This window comes from Amblyomma mixtum, chromosome 4 (genome assembly GCF_055824585.1).
Source record: "Amblyomma mixtum isolate Tamu chromosome 4, ASM5582458v1, whole genome shotgun sequence".
NCBI lineage: Eukaryota > Metazoa > Arthropoda > Arachnida > Ixodida > Ixodidae > Amblyomma > Amblyomma mixtum.
In genome coordinates this window covers 161580513-161592850 of record NC_143015.1, presented here as the reverse complement: position 1 = coordinate 161592850, position 12338 = coordinate 161580513, and the positions used below count along the sequence as shown (strand labels likewise).

Below are 12338 nucleotides of genomic sequence, written 5' to 3'. Positions count from 1 at the left end.
GTGGCACTCCTCAAATTCTTTAACGCCAGCACAAATAAGCCATGCATCTCTACTATGTTTTTGAGAGGGTATTTCTGCAGCACGACCACCTGTTCCCAGAAATTTCTGGTGGCCATACCAAACAATTCTGGACAAAAGCATTTTTGAACGGGAAAGATTTTATGAACGCAATTTTCTCATATGCTGTAAAATTTCATTGTAACGATCAATATATCCGCAGATCTTCCGACGGCAAACTTTTTTTTTTTTTGCTATTAACGTTTTTCTATCCTCAAAAGCGTTCCCCGTTGGTTTCTTACGGCAGCCTTAACTGCTCGATGCGAACGATGGAAAAACTTTAAAAGAAAGATTTTGCTGCACATCGGAAGAACGGACGATTACGTTCAATATTTACATAACAGTACTTCAAAACTTTCCGATATTCGAAATTTTTATCCAAGAATGTTGAACATGTGGTGGTGTGACAATGACCTCGTTGGCAGCGCGGTCCAGAAAAGATGCGTCTCACCGACTGCCGCATTGCTAACAACGGGTATCCGGGGAGTACACTTGCTCACTACAAACACGCACGCAAAGGCCTCCCTCCGGGCAGGCGGAGAGAATGTTTCGCGCTGCCACCACCGCGGCGCTGCAGTCGTGGCGCTGCAGCTGCGTGCGCGGTGGATGAAGTAAAGAAAGGCAAGGAGAACAAAAGGGAAAGGAGGAGGATGCACGCATAACTGATGGCGGCAATTAAAAGCTCGGCTCCCGCTGTGGCCGACGCGATGCCTCGCCGTTAGGCCGGCTTCACGCGGCTGCACTGAAAGGGTGCAGCGTTGAAAGGGGCTAGTGTTGACTCTTAGCCGGGCTGGCCGAGAGTACGTGGCACCCCACCGATGCCGGGGGCGAGTTGACGAAGGCTGGGCATTCAGTCTCGGCGTCGGCGCCATTTCGATGAAGGTGGAGTGCTCCCATTTACACTGCCGTCTCTCCAGAGAAGAATCCCAGGTAGTTCACAATGACTTGATACATTGCAATACTCCGTAACCACCACTCCGTAGTGAATTTCGAGGAAGTGAAGTGCAACGGGGGCTCCAGAGAGTCGGTTCAATGGGTGATGTTAAAAAAATCTGAAGGAACAGGGTGAGCACAGCGGGAAACGGAGAGGGCTAACTCAAATCGTTGGGAGAGGAGGAGGAGGTCTTTGTCCTGCCTTGGACGTAGCTGGCCTGCTGCTGATGGTGGTGGGCATTATGATTAAGATGATGATGATGGTGGTGGTTGTGGAGTCCATCACAGCTTGATAAATATCCGAGGGGGGGGGGGGGGGGGGGCTCATATAGCGAAGTTTTATTTTCTTTTTTTACAATGACTCGATTATCAGGAAACCCTTCTGGTGTTTACGGCGTACCAGCTTAGCACCGTCTAGAGTGATGATGGTAATAGCATGGACTCCATCACAAAAACCCAATTATGTCGAGAGTCCGATGTCACGTGACAGCCTTCTGAACAATGAGAGTCGAGGCTTTGCAGTATTCACCCGCTGACAACGAGACTCTGCCGCCTGATGTCGTGAGATCCCTATCTGTGGTTCATAGTGCTGGAATCGGGGCTTCTCAGGAGCGGGTCAGTGCAACTAACGATGCAAGTCCTTCGCCGCTAGAGCAAAACAGTTTTTTTTTTTTACGTGATAGCGTCAAAGCTCCCGTTCTCCAGAAATTCCTGTGTCTGCTTAGCGTTGTGAGCGAGAAATCACGATCATGTGGCTCCGGCAGGTGTTCCCCAGGGAGCACCCTAGGAGGCAGGTGGGCCCCATGTGTCACGTGACCTTGTGACGTCATCTCAACCTGCCTACGGTTAGGGAGCAAACTGTCCACCTTGGCAGGTGCAGTTAAATGAATTATTAGTTGCTCGGGAAGAGCAACCAGGATCGCACAAGCCCCACCGATCATAGAGTTTCTTACTATTACCTAGAGGGAAAGCTGGCGGCGCTGCACTTCAGCCACCATGGGCGCCCAAAGCATCATGGGGCGGTTAGCTACTTGTTGCTGCACAGTCGTAATTTTTTGGGAACTTGGAGTGGCACTACTAAGATGTTTCATTCCGAAAACGCTGTTCGTGTGTGCGCAGACGACTTTCGCGCGAACGCAGTGGGCAAAACCCATAGTAGTGAAACCGCGACGACACACGACGCCAATAAAAGGTTTCACTTTTCCGAAATGCCATTAAAAAACCTCTTATAGTATTTAAGCAACAACATCTTTTTTGAAAACATATTTACTTTTAAAAGAGCGCCTGTTAATTACGAAATATTAGTTTTTATAGTGTTCACTACTTGGCCAATAGGAGAGCGAGTCGTCTCTTATTTTGGACAAACTTTGCACCTAAATGCTTTTCTGCTCGTTTGTTTCAATCATTAGACAAAATATTGAATGTTAGGACGTTTGTAGTTATCAAACTGCTTTATTTTTCTATTATTTTTGGCCAAAAGTTGCAGTTCCGCAACAAGTAGCTCACCGCCCCATGATGCTTTGAGCGCCCATGGTGGCTGAGGTGGTCACGTGGGGTCTCCATGCAAACTTCCATAGACGGGTCGCCAGCTTTCCCTCTAGGTAATAGTAAGAAACTCTATGCCACCGATGGCAGCACCTGCCATCTCAGGGCAGTGGCGAATCGCTTAACCACTACACCACTGCGCCAGGAGGGGTATGAGGACTCCCAGGGATCTATGAATGTAAAGTATAGAATGAACATCTGCATATATAGGAATTAACCAATTACGCTATAACGTCATACTCTTAAGGCGGAGCCTAAATGTCCCCTCCATTTTTTTTTTTGTTACTGCTTTAGCTTTAGAGCCCTCATTCGGCGACAATGCCGCTGTCTTGTGTTTGAAGTCTCCGCCCTTCACATGCCCACGCGAAGCGGAACGAAAAAGTGGCGACGAAATCAGATTCAAAGAGAGTGCAATGTAAAGACGATCATTGTAAAAGCGAATTATAAAGTCAATTTTGCTAAAGCGAATTTGTCAGATGACGCCGCATGATCGCCCGTCATTCCTTTTTTCCAAGCAAAAGCTGCCGGTGAAATACTGAATCCCTGACTTATCCCTCGTGACGACGATTTGTGATTCACCTAAGCCCTTGCCCTGACCGCTCACACCACCAGTGATACAACATCCAACTCGACGACCGGTCAGAAACTACCGCTGCTGCGATATACCGAGCTACACCGTGCATTGCTTTGCGCTCTCCGTTGGTCGACCGCAGCTCCAGCTTCCGCAACCGTGCACGGTTCTTGCGAGTAGGATGCTTCGCCTTCTCGGTGTCGGGGGGACTCGCATTTAGCTAAACAGGTTTAACGGTACGAGCAGGACCCCGAGGGAGGCTACCTGGCTCCGTCTTTTCCTGCAAGGATTTCTCGGCCCGACCTTTGCCGTTGTGGCGGCGCAAGACTGAGAGTTGAGTGTTCGCCGAGTGGCGGGCGGAGAGTGGCCGCGCATGGAAAAAATGCCCGCTGTTTTCAGAGTTTGCACACTATGAGAGCCATGGCATGTCGCTCAAATTCTCAAGGAATCAAAAAGAGAATGATGCATTAACATCACTCCGAAATCGAATTAGAATGAAACAGTCGTTAATTTGACAACAGACGAATAAAAAGACAGCTCTGAGGGAACTACTTAACAACCGTTTTGACAATCTTCACTGCGGTTATCATTTGCTGATCGACGTCACAAGCACTTTCCTTTTATTAAAGCTCGCTTCACTGAAGGCGTTCATTATGTACCAAATTGTTAACACTTCCGGAGTGCACCACTCAAGCGCAACAACTGGGAACCATGCTTGACACAAAGCGCTCAGAGAGCACAATGTCGAGTGAAGACCACAGACAACGTAAGCGGAACTTGTCTTTGTGTTCTCAACGTGCTTTGTGACAGGTATGGATTCAACTATCCCAAACCTACACCTTACACATACGCATAGTTATACTGGTATACTGGTTCAACCAGTGCACAGTGTGTGTGTGTGTGTGTGTGTGTGTGTGTGTGTGTGTGTGCGCGCGCGCACGCGCGTGGGTGCGTGCGTGTGTCAACGTTCCTATACTATACTGGAATGAGGCTGTGCTGTAATTTGGTGGTACGCTATAGATTTCGTACAGCTACACCTGTCGAACTTACAAACTACAAAACGCAATAAAAGTGATTAAACCCGTACTCATGACAACGTTGGTCATATATTGCTGGACTTTACGAATCACAGTGAACTCTAAAATTCAAACGGAAGGTCGTAGTTCCCACTCCAGCGGGGGCTATGGAACCCTCGTCCGCCACAAGGAACGCTATGTCGTGTATACGCGCACCGTGACGTCGTGATTGTTTGAACGAAACTTACACAGCGTACACTGAACCGGCACTAAACTAAGTGTAGACTCGTTGTGTGCAAAAAAAAAAATCAGAGAGAACCGCTGTTTTCCGTAATACCACATTACCGATGCAGGAAGAGCCTATCTTCTCTGTTGTTTCTTCATTCTGAAGCGCACCTTGTTTGACGTGACGTCATTTCCGGCGCACGGTGAGCGTCTGATTCCCCGTCGTATTAAATATTAGAGTGACAAAGCTTGTCCTCGTGTTACGAGTTTTACTTTCAATCCGGAGCTGATAGTTACGCTGTCGCTAGCGAAACGCTGGCGCGAGCCCGCCGGTGTGTTTTCTTCATTAGGCGGGCCATGCGCCGGTGGCGTCAGTGCCCACCGTGTCTGACGGAGCGCCGGCAGTGCGCCTGGCGGCACCGTGCTGCCTTCCTTTTTTTGCATCCTCGCCCCTGGGCCACTGCGCGCATGCGTCCCCATTTGGGGAGCTAGATCGCCGACGGGGAGGGATGCAGAACGCCCGCTCTCTATGCGCTAGGGAGAGAGGGCTCCCGCTATAGGGACAGCGCGGAGCCAAGCCTCTCCCCAGATCCTCCTTTCCCCATCCCGCCTGGGCCGCACCTGATCGTGAAGTTTCATTAATAAGCGGGCGCGGCGCGGCCAAAGTGGCCGCCGGCCGCAAGCAGCAAGCTCCACGCTCGCCACCACACTGCCGTCGTGCTGTGCGCCAGATGCGAGGAAGACGACGACGCGCCGACGCCGCGTTTGCGCTGCTAGTTGGGCACGCTGTCTCCCTCGCCCTCTTTCTTTCTCTCTCCACTGATGCTTCTCTCTCTCTCTCGCTCGCTCTTTCACCCCTCCCCATCCTCTTTCTCCCGGGAGAGAGTCCCGTCAACAGATGGTCGGCCCAATCTATTACGCTCCTCCTCTCCGCTTCTCCCTTCGCTCTTTCTTACTCTTCTAAATTGCCCAATAAAGGGAGTCGGCCGAAGGCGGGGAGAGCCGCAATGCAAGCAGCCACCGACGTTGCGGCCTGCTAACCGGGTTGTCGACCTCCTTCCCCCCGCTTTAACGAATACTTACTTCGTTAGTTACTCGCAAACAACGAATTTCTTGCTTTGTTTGCATATATCACGCTGTGTATACACGCGCGTCTGTTCACGCATTAATCCCCTTTATGACCACGGAAACACCGGTTTCTGTTCTCCATATTGTGGTTAGCACTGACGTACTCCTTTTTTCCTGATCACTGCAGCTTCTCTGGGCCTAAGTGTGACACGTTCAATTTCAAGGTGCATTGCAGTGGTCCCAGGCTCAAATTTTGACTGCAGCTCGCAATAACGCAGGGCATATTTAGCATGCAAGAAAACTCTTCTTACTTAATAGGATAGGCGGGGTAAATTTTGAGGTAGGTTTAGTGCTGTCATTCGAAAGAAAACAGAATATAGAACAAAAAAAATAATATTTGGTTAACTGAACATAAGCTCTGTGTAATGTATAGCAAACTTCTGGTTCTCCTCATCACTAGAAAACTGCAGTGTTTTAAGAAATTCAGCCCTACCGCTGTATTACACCTTGGAAGACCGGCTCCTTGGTACAAGATATAGAAAGCATATTTGCACTATCCAGTTGTAATTGTGTGTATATAGTGCAGTGTCTGGGTAGGGTACCTCTAACTGTGTGTGTACAATGAGCGGATTCTACATGTGTAAAGGCCGACCAGGTCTTTGTTCCAAAATTAATGTATATATTTAGATGTTTCCGGCTAAAAAAAAATGCTTTTACTTCCTATAGGTTTTCTTTCATGATTTCTTGTCTTTCTAACCTGCCGTTCTCCCTTTCTCGCTGTTGCAGCCGGTAAAACGGATATGCACTGCGTGTTGATCGACTACTTTCCAAAGGAAGAGTACAGTCCTGACCCCAACGACTCAACGATGGCAATACCTTGTGAGTACCAGCCCGCCTGAAATCTCGCTGTTGTTGCTACTGCGTCACTGCGGCAGAAGATGAATGACATACACTGCGCCATGTTGTAAAACTTCGAGTCACAGGCATTAAACAAGTGCTCCATTCTGCAAACATATATTTTGCAATGTAGAGCACATAACGATGATGCTTGGTTCCCTAAAATAGATGCTGACAACTTTTTTTAGTTTGAATAGATGAGAAAGCAGATATTTGAAACATAAAATAGCGAAATAGTTATAAATAGATATATCTCTTTAGATTACTTTAGTTATGATTCAGTCAAGGTTACCAAGCATTCAACGTTATTCACGCATACGCTTTTCTGTAAGTAGCTTCTCCTCATAAAGAGTATTCTTGCAAAAAAGCCCGCTTTACAAAGCATTGAGTTGTACCATTTAGGTATGCCGTCTTGAGGTACTCGAGCAGGGCGCCGTAGTGGTGGTATCAGAGCTCTTCGATACTCCTATTGGTCATAGTTCGGTTTCGGGACAAAATCAGCCACTAGGTGCGCCACCATTGATCAAAGGTTGATGGGCGTGGCAGCTCACCTGGAGAAGGCGTAAATGGTGCGATAGTGGGGTGATAAGGTGGCTACAGTTGGCACAGGACTAGGTCAATTGGAGAGATGTGGGAGAGGTCTTTGTCCCACAGTGGGCATAGTCAAGTTGTTGATAATGACGTATCAGAAAAAAAATGGCTGTGGCTTAGCTAAGGTTAAGCCTAGTCAGATGCGAAGCATATTGATGGCTAGGCTTGGTAATACATGGCTTTCCTTGGTTGACGTTCATCCCGCTCTTCATCGGTCTCTGTGGCACGCTGAAGCTTTCGCTTCTCGTTCAAATCAGCCCTGCTTCTAGGCGGCATCCCAACACCTGGCCGCCTCGTAAGTGCCCGGAGAGCGAGGCAAGCTCAGCTTTATACCGCTGCTGTAGCGTCACGTGGTCAGCTGCAGCGCCTCTGATGTGGAGCCTCCACCGCCGCGGCCGGCAGCCCATCTCTCCTCTGCTGTGACGTCATGTTGTCACGTGGTGTCACGTGGTCACGCTAACGGTCAATGGTAGCTCCACCGCCGCGCTCGACGGGCTGTAGTGTAGCTCTAGTAATATGCTTCGCATAAAACTTAATTGCACTTCCGGGCTGTTACCGACGTAAACGGTAGGTTGAACAGAGAGAGCGACAAATTTGCCCCTGTGAGACGATGGGGGACGTGGGCTCAGTAAAACTTGACACCGGTGTGACTCCCGACAATAGACACGTTTTCCTCGATGGAGATTTCAATGTGAACGCCAGAAATTGTGAGCACTTTACCGCTGACGTGGCCTCTGGGAACTTAGAAACCAGCCCCGCATAAATGACCACACATCGCAACAGCTGCATAGACGGCGCATTCGACTCAGATGTGCAATGTAAACAACGTTGCCAACATTTGACAGATTTCTAAGATAATAATAATAATGTTTATTTCCATCATAACAGAAATGATGGAGGTAGTGAGAAAAAAAGCGAGGACTCTTGACTCAGTTCTCACCACCTCTCAGGCAGCGGCATACAGCAAGAAACATTGCGCTCTGTACATACTGCACACATGCAGCAGAAACAAAAAGGAAAGTACAACAAAATAATTAACAACACGTAATACAACATTAACACACATAGTAAAGCAAAATAACACATAATGCAAGGCTTCATTCCAAAAGTGGTGTTAGTGCTGCTTATGAATAAGAATGAGTATAATTACAATTACATGCTTTCAGCGAACCGGTCATCGTAACCCTGCCAAAATAAACCACAACCACCCTAAAACTCGTTATGCATTTGCATAGTCATCATTGCATGAGCCAGCTAGCGTTTGTCATTTTCTGTTTCCCTGGCGTAAGCAGGCGCAATGTTTTTTTTTTTGTTGTTTCTGTCTCATGTTAACAAAAAAATCGAAGCAGTGGTCACTTCAACTTTACAGTTTCGTTATCCTTGTTGGCTGGACGCTTAGATCAAGCACGACCACTGATGCCTATACCGCGGCTGGCTCCTCATCTGTGGTCGTCTGGCTGCTGCACGGAGAGACCTGTTGTTTCGTATCAAATATAGGTTAAATATGTAGCGTGCTCATTAAGCCACATTAGACATGCGCCCGTAACAAGGGCGTCCGCAGAATTTTTTGCAGGGGGGGGGCCCATTGGTTGTTGGCGCCGGAGGGGGGGGGGGGGGGGGGGGGGGGGGGGGGGGGGGGGGGGCATGTTCGTAGCAAAAAGGCACTATTTGCGGTATGAATTTATTTATTTATATATAAATAAAAAATAAGTGAAATACACACATGAAATAAAAATTACAAACAGCAAATTAAAGTGTGGCTAGGAGAGATACATTGCAGTTTATCAACGAAGAAACAATTAAAATTAATAAAAAATCCAAAAATATACTGTCACTTCGTGGAGAAGAGTGCTCAGTATTGCTGCATACGGGTTCTCGACTCACCCGGATTGATGACCAGCACACAGCACAATATGGTCACAAACACGCAACTACAGTCACTCAGTCAGTCTTCCTTGAACAGCAACTGTAGACTCCACGGATTTTTCTGGGCGAATTGCGTGATTACACGGGTGATAAATTCATTTCTGTGCTTCATTACACGCTCTCGGTGCACACTCGTCACACACATTGATTGGAAAAACGGTTGAACGCGCACGTTGAAAACAAAAGATGTCTATACATACAACGAAAACTTATTTACAAGATAAATGCACGCTCGCAGCTTCATACACCTCGCTCCATCTTGCTCGCGCATCCGCACAGTCGAGCAACCGCACGCACACTGCTCGCCGCTCGTAGTTTTCTCGTCCACTGTCTTGGTTGTTCTCAGCTTCGTTGACAAACGGCCACTAAAAACACCGAAGCACAAATACAGAGGCGCGCACACGTGCAAGGGCTTACTTCCGTGCGACTTCCAAGGGGAAGGGACACTCGCCACTCCGGTAGGAAAATTTGTTTTGTGTGTTTTTATGGGGTTCAGAGCCCCAAAACGACTCAGGTTATGAGGAACGGAGTAGTACAGAGCTCCGGATAATGTCGACCACCTGGGTCTCTTTACCGGGCACTGACCTCGCACAGTACACGGGCGCTGTTGTCATTTGAGGCCCAGCCAGAGGTGACAGGCGAGCCAGGCAGGCGCCATCGGGCTGCGTTGACCAAAGGCGCTGGTTTTCGGAGAAGACGCAAGGGACGCTGGTGTGGGGGCGCCTCTGGAGACTGCGTCGCCGTGAACAAAAGATGCTAATCTCCTTTGCCGAAGATTCTGATAGCGGCGCTTCTACCGCACTGCGCTCTCCCGTGGATCGGAGGCACAGCGAGCGGCGGCGGCGCCAACTGATCGCCCGCTTGCCCATGAGCAGCCCGACAAAGCGGGGGTGGACACGGCTGATTTGTCTTTCCCTCCTGAAGAATTCATCGGTGGCCGGCATAACGAAGGCGAAAACAAGATGCACTGTGCACTGTCTGCCTTCGTGTCGCTATCTGTCTAGAGATCAAAGAAACAGGCACCCATTTCAAGACGGCTTGAAACACATGCTCGCCGGTGCCGCTGTATGTCTGCAACAGGTCGGCCTTCAACAGAGCTAACGATGGCGTGGTTTGAAAACGGCATAAAGACGCGTGCCCGGACGCGGCATTTCGCAGATGTGACCCAAAGCGTGGAAGCGGAGCTGCTTTTACCCTTTTGGCTGAGCCCACCACGGCCCCTGGCGTGCGGCCATCACTCACGGTTCGAGGGAGTGATTTTCCAGGGGGGTGCAGCCGCCCCCCCTTGCCCCCCCCTCCGGACGCCCATGGCCCGTAACGCACTGCGCAGTGCGACAAGGGTCGCATTAGCAGATGCAGTGGATCTCTGCTGCACATGAGTCGCTCTTTCGCCTTTAGTTGTCACGATATCTGGGAAGATAGAGCCTTGCATGCTGCTGCTGTGCGCGGAGCCCTAGTCTGCGCTGAATTTTAATCCAGCTTTGACGGGACACGGAGGACGAATTACGTCGGCCCATATTGATTTAATTATGCTGTTAACAGTACTACGATTTAACACGACAGTGCCAATACTCCCGTTTAGCAGAAAATCCGGTGTCGTCGTCGTCGGCGTTGTGAGCAAAAAATGGGCCTGGGTAGGACGGCCCAGGTGGCCACCTTATGGCCAATTTGGGGCACGACATTTTGCTTGGCATCGCACGGCCCTCCATAATCTTAAAATGGGATGGTCACGTGACCTTGTCACGTCATCTTAGGTCATGTGACATTGTGGCGTCATCACAACCTGCCCACCGGATTGTGAGCAAACTAACCATCCTGGCAGGTGGCAGTTAAGTTAATGGTTGGTCACGAGACGTTGCCTGGGAAAAGCAACCTGGGTTGCACAAGGCCCACCGGTGGCAGCACCTGCCATCGCAGGGCAGCCGCTCATCGCTTAACCACCGCACCATTGCGCAAAGAATGGTACGAGTATTTCCAGGGACATACGAATGTAAAGTTTAGAAGGACCAATTCCGCATAAATGGATTTAACCCGCTAACGATATCGCTTCACACCCTTAAGGCGGAGCTTGAGTGCCCCCTCCAATTTTTATCACGCGTCCATATTATAGAGGGGTTCCTTTCACAGAAAACGAAGCTTTTATAATCCAGAAAAGGCTGCCAACTGAGATACACGCGTCGCGCATGTGTCCGTTGCAAAAGAAAATTGAGGTGACGTCAGTTTTTTTATACATATTTGAACCTCTGAGGCAAGGCCGCGCCATCATTCGCTTTACACTGTGATGTCAGATTCTTTTTCATAACTGACGTTACGAGTTTTAGTCGAGAGCTGGAAGAAAAATGGTCCCTTATGAAATTTATTTTTTCTCACTAATAAAGACGTCTGCTGCTGCGGAACACGTATCAATAGAGGCACAAAGAATCAAAAAGTCGATTTTTATTGAGAAAAACATTGTGTAGAGCTGTCCAAAGTTGCCCTTTAAATGCCCCGGTGCCCATTGACTCCATCAAAATGATGGACTTACCACTTCTGAGTGCGGCATGCTGGTATTGACCTTTCAGGAGCACAGTGCTTTCGGAGAGAGCAGTCTTTTAACTCATTCATCTTTTGAGCTTACAAATGTTGTATCTCGGGTATGTAGCTTTTCTATTTCGCCTGCGGAATACCCATAAAAGTCATAGGAAGAGGAGTGGGCACATGCTCATACCTTTTAAGCCGCGCACGCCCTATGCTTATTACACTAAACTTATAAAAAACTTGAACGACCAGCAAATTCGTCTACCATTCACTATGTGTTTGGCGTTCTTTGGACGGAGGTGCCCTTTGAAAAAAAAAATTGTTATTATCATAAGAAAATATCAGAATACAAAGAGAACAGTCAATGTTTATGACGTTGGTAGCTGGACTTTGTGACTCCACAGGCTAAGAATTTCGCAGGCGCAGTCTCTACACCAGGAATTTTGTTAGTGACTCCAGGAATTTTATTACTCTAGTAATATGCAGGCTCCCTTACCTATCTAAGAATCACCGCATAAAATAAAAGGTATAATCACGTGGTACTTCGAAAACAATGCGTCAATTCGTGACAAAAAGAATTTACTGGCAGTAGGCGAAGAAATCTGCGGCTAGCCACGCCTTTCCACAGCAGCGTAAGGTTATTCGCATCGCTTCACAGCTTTTTCAAACTTAGCATCTGCTCTCCTCAAGCTGGGTTCGAAGATAAATTTTACACTGTCTGAAAGCTTCCGAAAGTTCCCCACCGAAAGTATCACTTTGTTTTCACAGGTTTTGCCTTTAGCAAGCTTTAGTTAGAACTTGTGGTGTTGGCACTTTTCGCTAAGTTGAGATCTTAGCTTCACAGCTCAGAGTTGAGCAATTGCTTTCCAGATTGGCAGGCTTTGCCCAAGTTTACATTCGTACTTTGCGCAGCATCTGGAAAAAGAATAGAAAGGAGTCATTCAAACCAGTAACAGCATTTTTTTTAGGATTACAGCCTCCAGCACGACACA

General features: G+C 48.3%; 1 protein-coding gene across 1 annotated transcript in view; it reads left to right on the top strand.

Moving 5' to 3' along the window:
• Positions 1–12338, top strand: part of stg1 (stargazin-like protein) — a 51959-nt gene that overhangs the window by 28385 nt on the left and 11236 nt on the right. Inside the window, exon 2 of the mRNA XM_089585977.1 lies at positions 6202–6294. Within this exon, the coding sequence (XP_089442103.1) occupies positions 6202–6294 (93 nt within the window). The remainder of the gene's footprint in view (positions 1–6201; positions 6295–12338) is intronic.